At 40.7% G+C, this 13,315-nt stretch overlaps 1 protein-coding gene across 2 annotated transcripts in view; it reads right to left on the bottom strand.

Moving 5' to 3' along the window:
- The window catches only part of LOC138764784 (zinc finger protein 229-like), a 32,893-nt gene that overhangs the window by 5,034 nt on the left and 14,544 nt on the right, over positions 1 to 13,315 (bottom strand). Inside the window, exon 4 of one of the 2 annotated variants that reach the window (XR_011358305.1) lies at positions 11,616 to 11,814. Coding sequence is in view for 1 of the 2 variants with exons in the window: in XM_069941066.1 (XP_069797167.1) it covers positions 10,369 to 11,661 (1,293 nt within the window). In the remaining variant the exon portion in view is untranslated. Of the gene's footprint in view, positions 1 to 3,860; positions 11,815 to 13,315 lie in introns of those variants that run through there. The other variant, XM_069941066.1, reaches the window with a different exon arrangement.

Raw genomic sequence — 13,315 nt, 5'->3', positions numbered from 1 at the left:
CAACCACCACTCATGGTCAACATTCACAGTCCAATTCACAGCATCGCGGTACTTCACACTCTCCATATTTCCCATTGATATCGACTGATACACCCTCCTGGTACTGTGTGATGTTTCTTTTAAGTAATAAAGAAACTTGGATTTTTTATATTAACAAGTATTTTGTTAACAACTCATGACTTCATGGTGCAGCCATTTTCTGGATCTAACCTGAGGTGCAGCATTAATCTCCAACTCCCTCTAGTGGTCAGGAGTATCACTAGCACTCCATCACCACAGGTACGACTTACGGAAATTCATCTCCCAGGCAAAGTGGAGATAGTGGATAAGAATGGACAAGGAGAATGGAAACAAAGGAAACCCGACTGCTGTGGCTGGGCTTAAAATCACATAAACTAGTACAAAATCACATCTGGAGCACTAAGAGGCAGCAAAGGTTCACTCGTAACACCAGTTGCTGCCCCTCCACCATCAGACTCCGAAACAACAAACTCAATCAGAGTCATTTACTTTGCAATTTGTTACTCAATATTTATTTCCTGTATTGTACAGATTGTTTGCACTTTCTGTATACATTTCTCTCTTTTGTATACATCTCTCCTAAGTACAGTTTTTTGCACGACCAAGCAGAAATTCTGCTTGGCCCACAGGAAAAAAGAATCTCAGGATTGTATCTGATCTCATGTATGTATTCTGATAATAAATATGAACATTGAGTTCAGTGTGTAGATGCAAGAGATAGTGATTGACAGTTAGGATGGGAATTGATGGGAGTAGGCAGGTCCAGGAGGGCCTTCGAATTCAAGGAAGATGGAGGTGGGGTTGGGTGTGATTGGTTTGAAGGTCGTGTTAAACATGTCATTAAAAACGGCTCACATGAGGTGGCTTCGAGGCTGGCTCCATCTGCGGAGAAAAAAATGTAATTTACCTTTTGGTTGAGCAGCCCTAAAAGGCTGCTCCAGTGTTACTTTCAATTGGAGCAGCACCTCGGTGCTTCGTCCGGAGCTGGAGTGACTGTGACATACGCAGTGAGCAATGGCCATCTTTGTTACCTATAATCCTCCACGGATGCCTGCTGTGTGTGGGATTATGAGTAAAGAAGTCAGCCATTGATCAATTTTCAGTGTTTATATTTCACTCTCACTCAACTGAGTTCTTGGCTCTGGATATTGTAAATCATCATTAAAAACAGGTCATCGGTGCGGATGTCAGCGCCACCTGCCAGTACTCCAGGGCTCCGGCTTCTTGATCCTGATCCATTGAGACCAGGAGACTGAGGACGAGGGAGTGGAGCAGAAAGTCCGGGGCCCCAAAGGTGCGGCGGCATGCAGCAGCAGCGGCCATGCCAATAATGACTATTCTGTGATACCCTGGCATAATATGTTCACTAAACAGTCTTGGGTCGCAGGCTGACAGCATCATCAGCCTGCCCCAAGCCAGCTGCTTGCAGTGGTTGGATATTTTTGAAGCAAGGTGGAGCACTTCGCTCCACCTCTGACGCAAGCCTAAAAAAGGATCAGAGTCGGTACCTTGGACCCACCACAAACCATTTACGAAAGTAAGGTTTGCAACGAAAGGGCAGAGAATTTCTGATTTTACATTCGGACATTGACATGTCCGAAAATGTAGCCCCCAGTATAAAACCTGGACGTTTATCATTACTCCCTCGCTGCTGTAATCTGTGCCTCTTCATAAAGCTCACTATCTTCATTTTCTTTAACTCCCTCTTGGGTCTCTCCTTTTCTCTGCACCATGTTATGAATTCTGCTCTCCTGTTAAAATTTCCTCTCTACTTTCTTCCCAGCAAAATACTTCCCTTGTTGATTCTGTTACGTGCTGACAAGGAGATGAGCACGGATACATTCCATCAACCCCTTTTCAAGGCTCCTCATGTTACCTCCATGTTTTATCCCCCATGTGTGTCCGCTCCTTCCACCAGCCTGGCTGGATGGTCTGCACCCGGGCAGGACTGGGATCAATGTTCCAGTACTGCCAGTACTGTTGAGGAGAGTTAGATTACAATAGCTGGAAATGGCATTATCTGCAGGATGACTGAAGGAAGTAAAACAGAAACAAGCAAAAGAAGGCGAAAGTCAAAGTGGAGGACAGAAAAAAGAATCAATGCAAGAGATTAAAAGGCCACATTGCAACTTGATTGTAAAAGTCACCAAGTGTGAGGGCACTTTATCTGAATGCCTAGAGTACTGGAAACATGGAGTAATAAACTGTTGGCACAAACCAGTCTAAAGGAGTGGCCACTGTTCAAACGTGGTTTCAGGTTGGAGATGACTGGGATATAGTTTCTGATGTGCAGATATTGAATTGAACTGGGTAGAGATTAGAGTAAGGGGACCAAAATAACTGGACCCCTTATTCTAATTTCTACTCATTTTACAGTGTATGTGCCACTGTAATGCTGTTAATTTGGTGACCTGTGATTTAAAAGACATTCAGGGAGCTACATACTGTTGGGTCTGGAGATAATGTTGCATGGAAGGTGGTTCGGAAGTCAAGAAAGAGTCCAAAACCTTTCAGTTGCAGCCATTTTTATTCAACGTCCATCAAGGTACAGGTTAGACAGGGTCTGAATATACCAGCCAGCCCAGAAAGTACAAAGAGAGAGTTGATGCAGTTTAGATGAAAAATCCAATGAATAGGTGCACAGGCTGGCTGGGGATTACATAAACACATGGAGAGTTGGAGCTGTAAGGAAAAACACCATCGTAACCATTGTCTGGATCCCACAGACGCCACCCGCAGACTGGAGGGACACCACCTTGTATTCCGTCTCCGCAATCTTCAACCAGACAGCATGAACATTGACTTCCAATTTCCATTAACCCTTTTTCAGTCTTTCTTTCGCTCATCTCTGTCTCCTTTCCTCCAGCCCCCACCCACTTCCCTGTCTCTATCAGAGAGAAATCTTCTGCTCTGTCCCGACACTTCTCAGCTTCTCTCTCTTCTAACCTCCCACCAGTATCCACCTGTAAGATGGTCCTTTCCCCCAACCCTTTCCCCTAACCTTTTTATTCAGGCATCTGTCCCATTTTATTCACTCCTGGGGAAGGGCTCAGGCCCAAAATGGCAACTGCCTTTTACTTCCTATGGATCCTGCATGACCTTTTGAGTTTCTCCAGGACTTGTGTCCTGCATTAGATCCCAGCATCTGCACATCCTCATCACATGAAAATCCAGAGGTTAGGCCTTCACAGATGACCTGGAGTTTTATCTTTTGAACAATTTTATTGAAATAAATAATAAATGAACAATTCCAAATTTCATCTGTTAAAATATCCTTAGCTGTGGCTAAGAAATGTATTGCAATTACTTGGAAATGACTCCCCTCTACATAAAGCACGATGGAAGAGAGAAATGAACAGTTGTATACATATGGGCAAAAAAATAACATATAATCTAAAGAACAAATATGATGTTTTTATAAATATATAGTATTTGGACTATATAGGGGCATAAATAAAATTAATATAATAAAAAAAAGGTGCTGCTATTATAAAAATGTGATCTCCCCAATGAAAACTTTCTGTTTTTAAACCCAACTGTTATCCTTGGTGTATGGATTTATACTGTGAAGGGGGTGGGAGGGAAGGGGTTGTTCTGTTTTGTTTTGCATCTTGAAAATGGAAAATTTTGATATGTCTATTTACGAAAAAAATAAAAATAAAATATTCAAAAAAAATCCAGAGGTTGCAGCATCGAATTTCAAACTTAATCAATTGCAAACACCAAAAGGAACTTGCACAGCTAAATCTTTTTTTAAAATTTTTTATTTTTCACACTATAAACCACATTGATCAAGATACATACATTTTTCTTTTCAAATATATACAGTGTCGTTTTCTCCCCCCCTCCCTCTTCCCATCCCACCCTCCCTACCTCCCCTCCCATTCATTTAAAGTACAGAATCTAAGATACATTAAACCCATCAATGTTGTCACTCAATAAAAATAAACAATAAGAAATTCCACTGAGTCAATTCTTTTCATTTCCTTCTCCTTCTGTCATTTTAGGTGGCAGATGTCCCCGGTAGGTTTTCTCTATTGTGTTTCATGTATGGCTCCCATATTTGTTCAAATATTGTAATATTATTTCTTAAATTATGTTATTTTTTCTAATAGAATACATTTATTCATTTCTATATACCATTGTTGTATTCTCAAGTTATCTTCTAATTTCCAGGCTGACATAATACATTTTTTTGCTACAGCTAAGGCTATCCTAACAAATCTTTTTTGTGCACCATCCAAATCAAGTCCAAATTCTTTGTTTTTTATGTTACTTAGGAGGAAGATCTCTGGGTTTATTGGTATATTGCTTTCTGTGATTTTATTTAATATCTGGTTTAGATCTTCCCAAAATATTTTCACTTTCTCACACGTCCAGATTGCATGAATTGTTGTTCCCATTTCCTTTTTACAACAAAAACATCTGTCAGATACTGTTGGGTCCCATTTATTTAACTTTTGAGGTGTAATGTATAGCCTGTGTATCCAGTTATACTTTATCATTTGTAACCTCGTGTTTATTGTATTTCTCATAGTTCCAGAGCATAACTTCTCCCATGTTTCCTTCTTTATCTTTATGTTTAAATCTTGTTCCCATTTTTGTTTAGTTTTACCATTTGTTTCCTCATTCTCCTTTTCTTGCAGTTTAATATACATATTTGTTATAAATTTTTTGATTATCCTTGTGTCTGTAATCACATATTCAAAATTACTTCCCTCTGGTAAACTCAGACTGCTTCCTAATTTGTCCTTCAAGTAGGATCTCAATTGGTAATATGCCAGCACTGTATCTTGAGTTATATTATATTTATCCTTCATTTGTTCAAAGGATAGTAATTTATTTCCTGAAAAGCAATTTTCTATTCTTTTGATCCCTTTTTTCTCCCATTCTCTAAAGAAAAGGTTATCTATTGTAAAAGGGATTAGTTGATTTTGCGTCAGTATTAGTTTTGGTAATTGGTAATTTGTTTTATTCCTTTCTACATGAATCTTCTTCCAAATATTGAGCAGATGATGTAATAGTGGAGAATTCTTACGTTGTACCAATTTTTCATCCCATTTATATAATATATGTTCAGGTATCTTCTCCCCTATTTTATCTAGTTCTAATCTAGTCCAATCTGGCTTTTCCCTTGTTTGATAAAAATCTGATAGGTATCTTAATTGTGCGGCTCTATAATAATTTTTAAAGGTTGGCAGTTGTAAGCCTCCTTGTTTATACCATTCTGTTAATTTATCCCCCTTTCCATAAAAATTTCCTTATTATTTTCTTTAACTCCTTGAAGAATTTCTCTGTCAAGTGTATTGGCAATGCCTGAAATAGGTATTGTATCCTTGGGAAATGGTTCATTTTAATACAGTTTATCCTTCCTATTAGTGTTAGTGGTAAGTCTTTCCAATGCTCTAAGTCGTCCTGTAATTTTTTCATTAGTGGATAATAATTGAGTTTATATAGATGGCCGAGGTTTTTATTTATTTGTATACCTAGGTATCGTATTGCTTGCATTTGCCATCTGAATGGTGATTCTTTCTTAAATTTTGAGAAATCCGCATTATTCATTGGCATTGCCTCACTTTTATTTGCGTTAATCTTGTAACCCGACTCTTCTCCATATTCCTTTAATTTCTTATGTAATTCTTTTATTGATATTTCTGGTTCTGTTAAGTATACTATAACGTAATCTGCAAATAAACTGATTTTATATTCCTTGTCTTTTATTTTTATCCCTTTTATATTATTTTCTGTTCCTATCAATTCTGCTAGTGTTTCTATAGCTAACGCGAACAATAAGGGTGATAGTGGGCATCCCTGCCTTGTTGATCTGCTTAAGTTAAATTGCTTTGATATATATCCATTTACTGTCACTTTCGTCAATGGCCCCTTATATAATGCTTTAATCCAATTAATATACTTCTCTGGTAAACTGAATTTTTGTAGTTCTTTGAATAAATAATTCCATTCTACTCTGTCAAAGGCCTTCTCTGTGTCTAAAGCAACTGCTACTGTTGGAGCTTTATTCCCTTCTACTGCATGAATTGTTATTAAGTTAATAAATTTACAAATATTGTCTGTTGTTCGTCTTTTTTTAATAAATCCAGTTTGGTCTAGATTTACCTTTTTTGGTACATAGTCGGCTAATCTGTTTGCTAATAGTTTAGCTATTATCTTATAATCTGTGTTAAGTAAAGATATTGGTCTATATGATGCTGGTGCGAGTGGATCTTTCCCTGTCTTTGGTATTACTGTAATTATTGCTGTTTTGCATGAATCTGGTAAGCTTTGTGTTTTATCAATCTGGTTGATTACTTCCAGGAGAGGAGGAATTAATAAATCTTTAAATTCTATTGGGAATCCATCCTCTCCTGGTGTTTTATTATTCGGTAGTTTTTTTTATTATCTCTTGTATTTCTACCATTTCAAATGGTTCTGTTAATTTATTTTGTTCCTCTATTTGTAATTTTGGTAGTTCAATTTTAGTTAAAAATTCATCTATTTTGTCTTCTTTCCCTTCGTTTTCAGTTTGGTATAATTGTTCGTAGAATTCTCTGAAGTTTTCATTAATCTCCGTTGGATTATATGTCATTTGTTTGTCTTTTTTCCTTGATGCCAATACCATTCTCTTAGTTTGTTCTGTCTTAAGCTGCCATGCTAGAATTTTGTGCATTTTTTCTCCTAGTTCATAATATTTCTGTTTTGTCTTCATTATGTTCTTCTCCACCTTATATGTTTGTAGTGTTTTATATTTTATTTTTTTATCTGCCAATTCTCTTCTTTTAGTTGTGTCTTCCTTCATTGCTAATTCTTTTTCTATATTTACTATTTCCCTTTCCAACTGCTTTGTTTCCTGATTGTAGTCCTTCTTCATCTTGGTTACATAACTTATTATTTGCCCTCTGATGAACGCTTTCATTGCGTCCCATAGTATAAACTTATCTTTCACTGATTCCATATTTATTTCAAAGTATATTTTAATTTGTCTTTCAATGAATTCTCTAAAATCCTGCCTTTTAAGTAGCATGGAGTTTAATCTCCAACTATACATTCTTGGAGGGATGTCCTCTAACTCTATTGTCAATATCAGGGGTGAGTGGTCCGATAATATTCTAGCTTTATATTCTGTTTTTCTTACTCTGTCTTGCATACGAGCTGATAACAGGAATAGGTCTATTCTTGAGTATGTTTTATGTCTACCCGTATAATATGAATATTCCTTTTCCTTTGGGTGTTGTTTCCTCCATATATCTAAAAGTTGCATTTCTTGCATCGATTTAATTATAAATTTGGTTACCTTGTTCTTTCTGTTAACTTTTTTCCCAGTTTTATCCATGTTTGAATCCAAATTAAGGTTGAAATCCCCTCCTATTAGTATGTTCCCTTGCGTGTCTGCTATCTTCATAAAAATATCTTGCATAAATTTTTGATCTTCTTCGTTAGGTGAATATACATTGAGTAAATTCAAAAACTCCGAATATATCTGACATTTTATCATTACATATCTCCCTGCTGGATCTATTATTTCCTCTTCTATTTTAATTGGTACATTTCTACTGATTAATATAGCTACTCCTCTAGCTTTTGAATTATATGACGCTGCTGTTACGTGCCCTACCCAATCTCTCTTTAATTTCTTGTGCTCCATTTCAGTTAAATGTGTTTCTTGCACGAATGCTATATCAATTTTTTCTTTTTTCAGTAAATTTAGCAGTTTCTTCCTTTTGATTTGGTTATGTATTCCGTTAATATTTAAAGTCATATAGTTCAACGTAGCCATTTCATACTTTGTTTATCTTTCCTTTCCGTTTCCTCATCATCACCTTTCCTTCTTATCCATTTCTGCTTTCTTGTTTTGAACACTTTATAAGACAACATTTCTAAAACATCAAACATTTCCCTTATTCTCCTATCTAAAATTTCTTTAACCCCACTATCTCCTCCCCTTCCTGAGTTGCCCTTTATCCCTTGTCCGGCAACCACATCTCCCCTCTCCATTTGGATTTGCGAATTCACTCGCAAGCGTCAACTGATTTCGCAGTGACCGTAACTCCTCCCCACCCATCCCCCCAGAAAAGATTGCAATTTTCATATATAACAAAGGTCATTCTCTTAATTCCCTCCTTACTTCCTCTCTTCCCTTTCATTCCCTTATTAATTCTTATCTATACTCTATATATTTTCCTTTAAATACGGATACACTCATGTACACACATATATACATACACACATATATATATATATATACACCCATTTACACACATACATATAGTTCGTGGTCATTTTTAATCTCGTTACATGTCTTCATCTCTCTGCCTGTTTTGTAGTTGTTCTGCAAATTTTCGTGCTTCCTCCGGATCCGAGAATAGTCTGTTTTGCTGCCCTGGAATAACTATTTTAAGTCCCGCTGGGTACTTTAGCATAAATTTATATCCTTTTTTCCATAGGATCGTTTTTGCTGTATTAAACTCCTTTCTCTTCTTCAGGAGTTCAAAGCTTATGTCTGGATAGAAAAAATTTTTTTGACCTTTGTATTCCAGTGGCTTTTTGTCTTCTCTTATTTTCTTCATTGCTTTCTCCAATATATTTTCTCTTGTTGTATATCTTAAGAATTTTACTAAAATGGATCTTGGTTTTTGCTGTGGCTGTGGTTTCGGGGCTAATGTTCTATGTGCCCTTTCTATTTCCATTTCTTCCTGTAATTCTGGTCTTCCTAGGACCCTGGGGATCCAATCTTTTATAAATTCTCTCATATTCTTGCCTTCTTCATCTTCCCACTATCTTTATATTATTTCTTCTATTATAATTTTCCATTATATCTATCTTCTGAGCTAACAGATCATGTGTCTCTTTAACTTTTTTATTAGATTCTTCTAATTTTTTTAAGTCCTCTACTTCCATTTCTATGGCTGTTTCTCGTTCTTCCACCTTGTCCACTCTTTTTCCTATATTTGACATGACCATCTCTAATCTATTCATTTTTTCTTCTGCACTTTTAATTCTTTTTATTTCACTAAGTTCTTGTAATTGCCATTCTTTTACTGATTCCATATATTCTTTAAAAAAAAATATATCCATTGTCTTGCCTTTCACTTCTTCCATTTCTCTATGTTCTTCTTCTTCTTCTTCCTCAGGGTTGGTCATCTGTTGTTTCCTTGTTTTCTTTTTATTCTCTTCTTTCTTGTTCTCTTTATTTTCTATGTTCTCTTCCTGTTGTTGTGTTGCAGCTGTCATTCTCAGCTGTGGAGATCGACTCCTCAGCTAGTCCACCCTCCCGTCAGTGTTTTTTTTCATGCGCGGTTGCGCACTTTTACTTGGCTCCGCGAGCCATTTTTGTAGTCCCGAGCTCGGGACTTCAACTGACCTTAGGGAGCGGGCTTCTCTCTCCGCAGCGGGCTTCCTCGGACAGGTAAGGCCTTCACCTTCTTCTTCTGACATTCTTTCTTCTTCTCTTCTTCCCGTTGCTTTCGACTTTTCTTTCTTCGCTGCCATTTTCTTCCCACCTTTACTTTCACTTTGTTTTAATTTTTATGTTGTGCCTTTGTGTTTTGTGTATTTTTTTTAAACTTTTCCGGAGAGGGCTGGAGTTCCCTGACCGGCCACTACTCCATCACGTGACTCCTCCCACAGCTAAATCTTGACGTTGATGTCTCTTGGCTGGTTTATGATCTCATCACAAAAGCCCAGCCACGCAGGCACCAGGTCAGAGGCAGGCACCAGGTCAGAGGTCACCACCACAGTCACCTCAGCAGCGACACACAAAATGCTGGAGCAACTCAGTAGGTCAGGCATAGAAGGCAATAGATCGCAGGAACCCCACACTCAGAGTAGCAGGGAAAAAGGGAAGAAGCCCAAATAATAGTGGGGAGAACGAGACAGGAGGAGCTCAAGGCTACAGGGAAAACCTCCATCAACACAACAATCTGTAAACCTGTGGCCTCTGGAACATCGATCCTTCAGCCACGTGTCTGTACTGAATAGGATGCCCAAGTTAAACTAAACTGCTGCCTGCACATGATTCACCTCCTTCCATATTCATGGGTCTGTCAAGAACCAAATGCACCTGGTAGCCTACTCCAGGTGCTCACAACCCTCTGAGTAAAATATTTGCCTCTAACAGTTCCCTTAACCTTCCTCCTTCCCCCTACATCTTAAACACACTCTTTAGCATATGATGCTCTTCCTGGAGAGAAAAGATTCTGACAGTCCATGATGCATGATCTCTCCCTGTGTGAACTTGTTGCTGTCCCCATAGACTGGAGACAGAGATTCCTCAGTATGAATTCTCCAGTGGGCCTGCAGAGAGAAGTTAACTGGCTGAATCCTTCCCACACTTGCTGCAAGAGAATGGTGTCACCCTGGTGTGAATCCATTGGTGAGTTTGCAGGCTGAAGGGCTGAGTGAACCACTTCCCACACCACAAGCAGGTGAATGGTTCTCCCTGGCATGAACCCGCTTGTGTGCCAGCAGGCCAGAGGGCTGAGAGAACCTCTTCCCACATAGGGAGCAGGTGAATGGTTTCTCCCCGGTGTGAACTCTCTGGTGCCTCAACAGGTAGGAGGACTGTGTAAATCCAATCCCACAGAGGGAGCAGGTGAACGGTCTCTCCCCAGTGTGAATCCGTTGGTGTTTCCGCAATCCATAACGCTGAGTGAATCCCTTTCCACACAGAGAGCAGGTGAATGGTTTCTCCCCAGTGTGAACGCGCTGATGTGCCTGTAGGCTGGAGGGTCGAGGGAACCCCTTCCCGCACAGTGTGCAGGTGAACGGTTTCTCCCCAGTGTGAATTCTCTGGTGCCTCAGCAAGAGAGAGGACTGGGTGAATGCGATCCCACATTGGGAGCAGGTGAACGGCTTCTCCCCAGTATGAATTCTCCAGTGGCCCAGCAGATAGGAGGAATGGGCAAATCTCTTTCCACACTCGCTGCAAGAGAATGGTTTCTCACCAGTGTGAACTCTCTGGTGTCTCAGCAAGTTGAAGGATTGAGTGAATCCAATCCCACAGAGGGAGCAGACGAACGGTTTCTCCCCAGTGTGAACCCGCTGGTGTGCCTGCAGGCGAGAAGGCTGTGAGAACCCCTTCCCACACAGAGAGCAGGTGAATGGTTTCTCCCTGGTGTGAACCCACTGGTGGGCCTGCAGTCCAGAGGGCTGAGAGAACCCCTTCCCACACAGGGAACAGGTGAACGGTTTCTCCCCGGTGTGAATTCTCTGGTGCCTCAACAGGTGCGAGGATCGAGTGAATCCCTTCCCACATATAGAGCATTTAAAGGCTCTCTCCCCAGAGTGAATGTTCTGGTGTTGCAGGAGGCTGGAGGACTGGACGAACCCCTTCCCACACTCGCAGCAGGTGAACAGACTCTCCCCAGGGAGAACGCACCCGTGCTCCTCCAGGTCCTTGGAGGTTTGGAAGCTCTTCCCACAGTCAGAGCAGGGGAACGGGGTCCCCTGAGTGTTGCCATACTGGTGTTGCAGCAATGGGTCAGAGCTGGTGAATCCCTCCCCACACTCAGAACAGGGGAACGGCCTCTCCCCAGTGTGAGCCCAGTGATGTGTTTCCAGCAAGTCCATAGAAAGCCTCTCCCCACTGCATGCCTTACTTTGGAGTGTCTTATCTGCTGTATCACTGGTCACTTCACCCTCCATGTCAGTCCATCAACTCATCCAGTTCATGCACTCAACGGACGTACGGTTTCTCCGTGTGGTGATTTCCGGGTTCCTAATCCACCAATAAATCTGGCTGTTACTACGGTCCTGAAGTATCCATTTGGAGTGTCAGACCACATCGATTTCTTAACCCTGTGAAGAGAAGATGGTGGAGTGAGAGGGAGAAAGACATTCTCTGCAGCCAATGTTCCAGGACGACACATCCTGGAGGGACGGCCAGCAACATGACAAACCGTGGAAGTGTCCTGAACTGTGAAGAGGATCACCATGGACAGGTAGTCACATGGTGGGTTAAATTTAACACAGAGAAATAAGCGCGATACATTTTGATGGAAAGGAGGAGAGGCAACAAACATGAGGGAGCAAGGAACTAATTATGAACCCATGCTTTAGGGTTATATGGGGTCTAGTTCTGTGAACTATGTTTTAAGTAAACGTGACGATCTGAGGGAGAGAGCAGTAAAAACACAAAATGCTGGAGAACCTCAGCAGGTCAATCAATGCCCTTTATGTAGCAAAGGTAAAAATACCTAACCGACATTTTGAGTTTGAGCCCTTCATCGGAATTCTTCCAGATTTTTATGTAAAAGGGTCATGGCAGCTTTTGTCTCGGAGGTCGATGACTGCATTATTACTCAGAATCTTCAATGGCCCAGAAACTGCTTTATCTAACGAGCCTCAATTGCGTGCACGTAAACTGTATCCCCACTTCAGCTTTCCTTTGTCAACTTCCAATCAATCGCAATCACCCAACCCACCAACAGATGCATAAGAGACTTGTCACTCAACTGCTATCACCCCATGTGACATCGTCTCAATCACGTTCACTTGCAACTGCACACAGGGCTCCCCGAGCATCAACAGCGGGTGGGGGGGAGAGAGATAGGAAATGGGGTTCCTTTGCAAAGACTGTGCTGGTGGCAGGAATTCAGCCACATCTAGGAGCTAAGGCCAGTAATTGGGGCGAGGATGTGCAAGTAAGAGGGAAGAGTACACAGACCTGGATGTTGGCATCTCCAGCTACAAAGCAGAATCTCCTCTCTTCCCTTTAACTCCTTTCCCCAGCTCTGCTTTCACACAGCCAATACCCCCTCCCATCTTCCCTCTCTCCTGTCCTCCCATCTGTTTCCAATTCACACCTTATGTCTGTTGGTTTGTGCTCCTCCTCCTGCTGTTTCTTCCCTTTTAATTTTGGCACATGTCTGCTCTTCACTCATATCTTGAAGGCCTCAGGCCTGAAACGTCTATTATATATCCTTACCTCCTATGGATACTGCAAGACCTCCTGAGATGCACCAGCATTTCTATTTTTACCCTTCAGACCCGCTTCCAGGCCAATGATCACCACGTGGCCCATTCTCCCCTTCAAATTTGGCAATGAAAACAGGCATTCATAGTCTCTTGCCCCTGTGCACTGGGCACCCTGTGTGGGAGGGGGACCGCATTTCTTTTGCAAAGTGAAAACACAAAAATGCTGGAGGAGCTCAGCAGGTCTCACAGCGTCCACAGAAAGTAAAGATATATTATTAACATTTTGGGCCTGAATCCTTTTCAAAGTATGTCAGAGGCAGGCAGTGTCTGAATAAAAGAAATGGTAGGGGGAAGAGTACAGAGAAAAGATATGGAGAAGGCC

This window comes from Narcine bancroftii, chromosome 5 (genome assembly GCF_036971445.1).
Source record: "Narcine bancroftii isolate sNarBan1 chromosome 5, sNarBan1.hap1, whole genome shotgun sequence".
Classification (NCBI taxonomy): domain Eukaryota; kingdom Metazoa; phylum Chordata; class Chondrichthyes; order Torpediniformes; family Narcinidae; genus Narcine; species Narcine bancroftii.
This window is presented reverse-complemented; position numbering and strand designations above follow the sequence as displayed.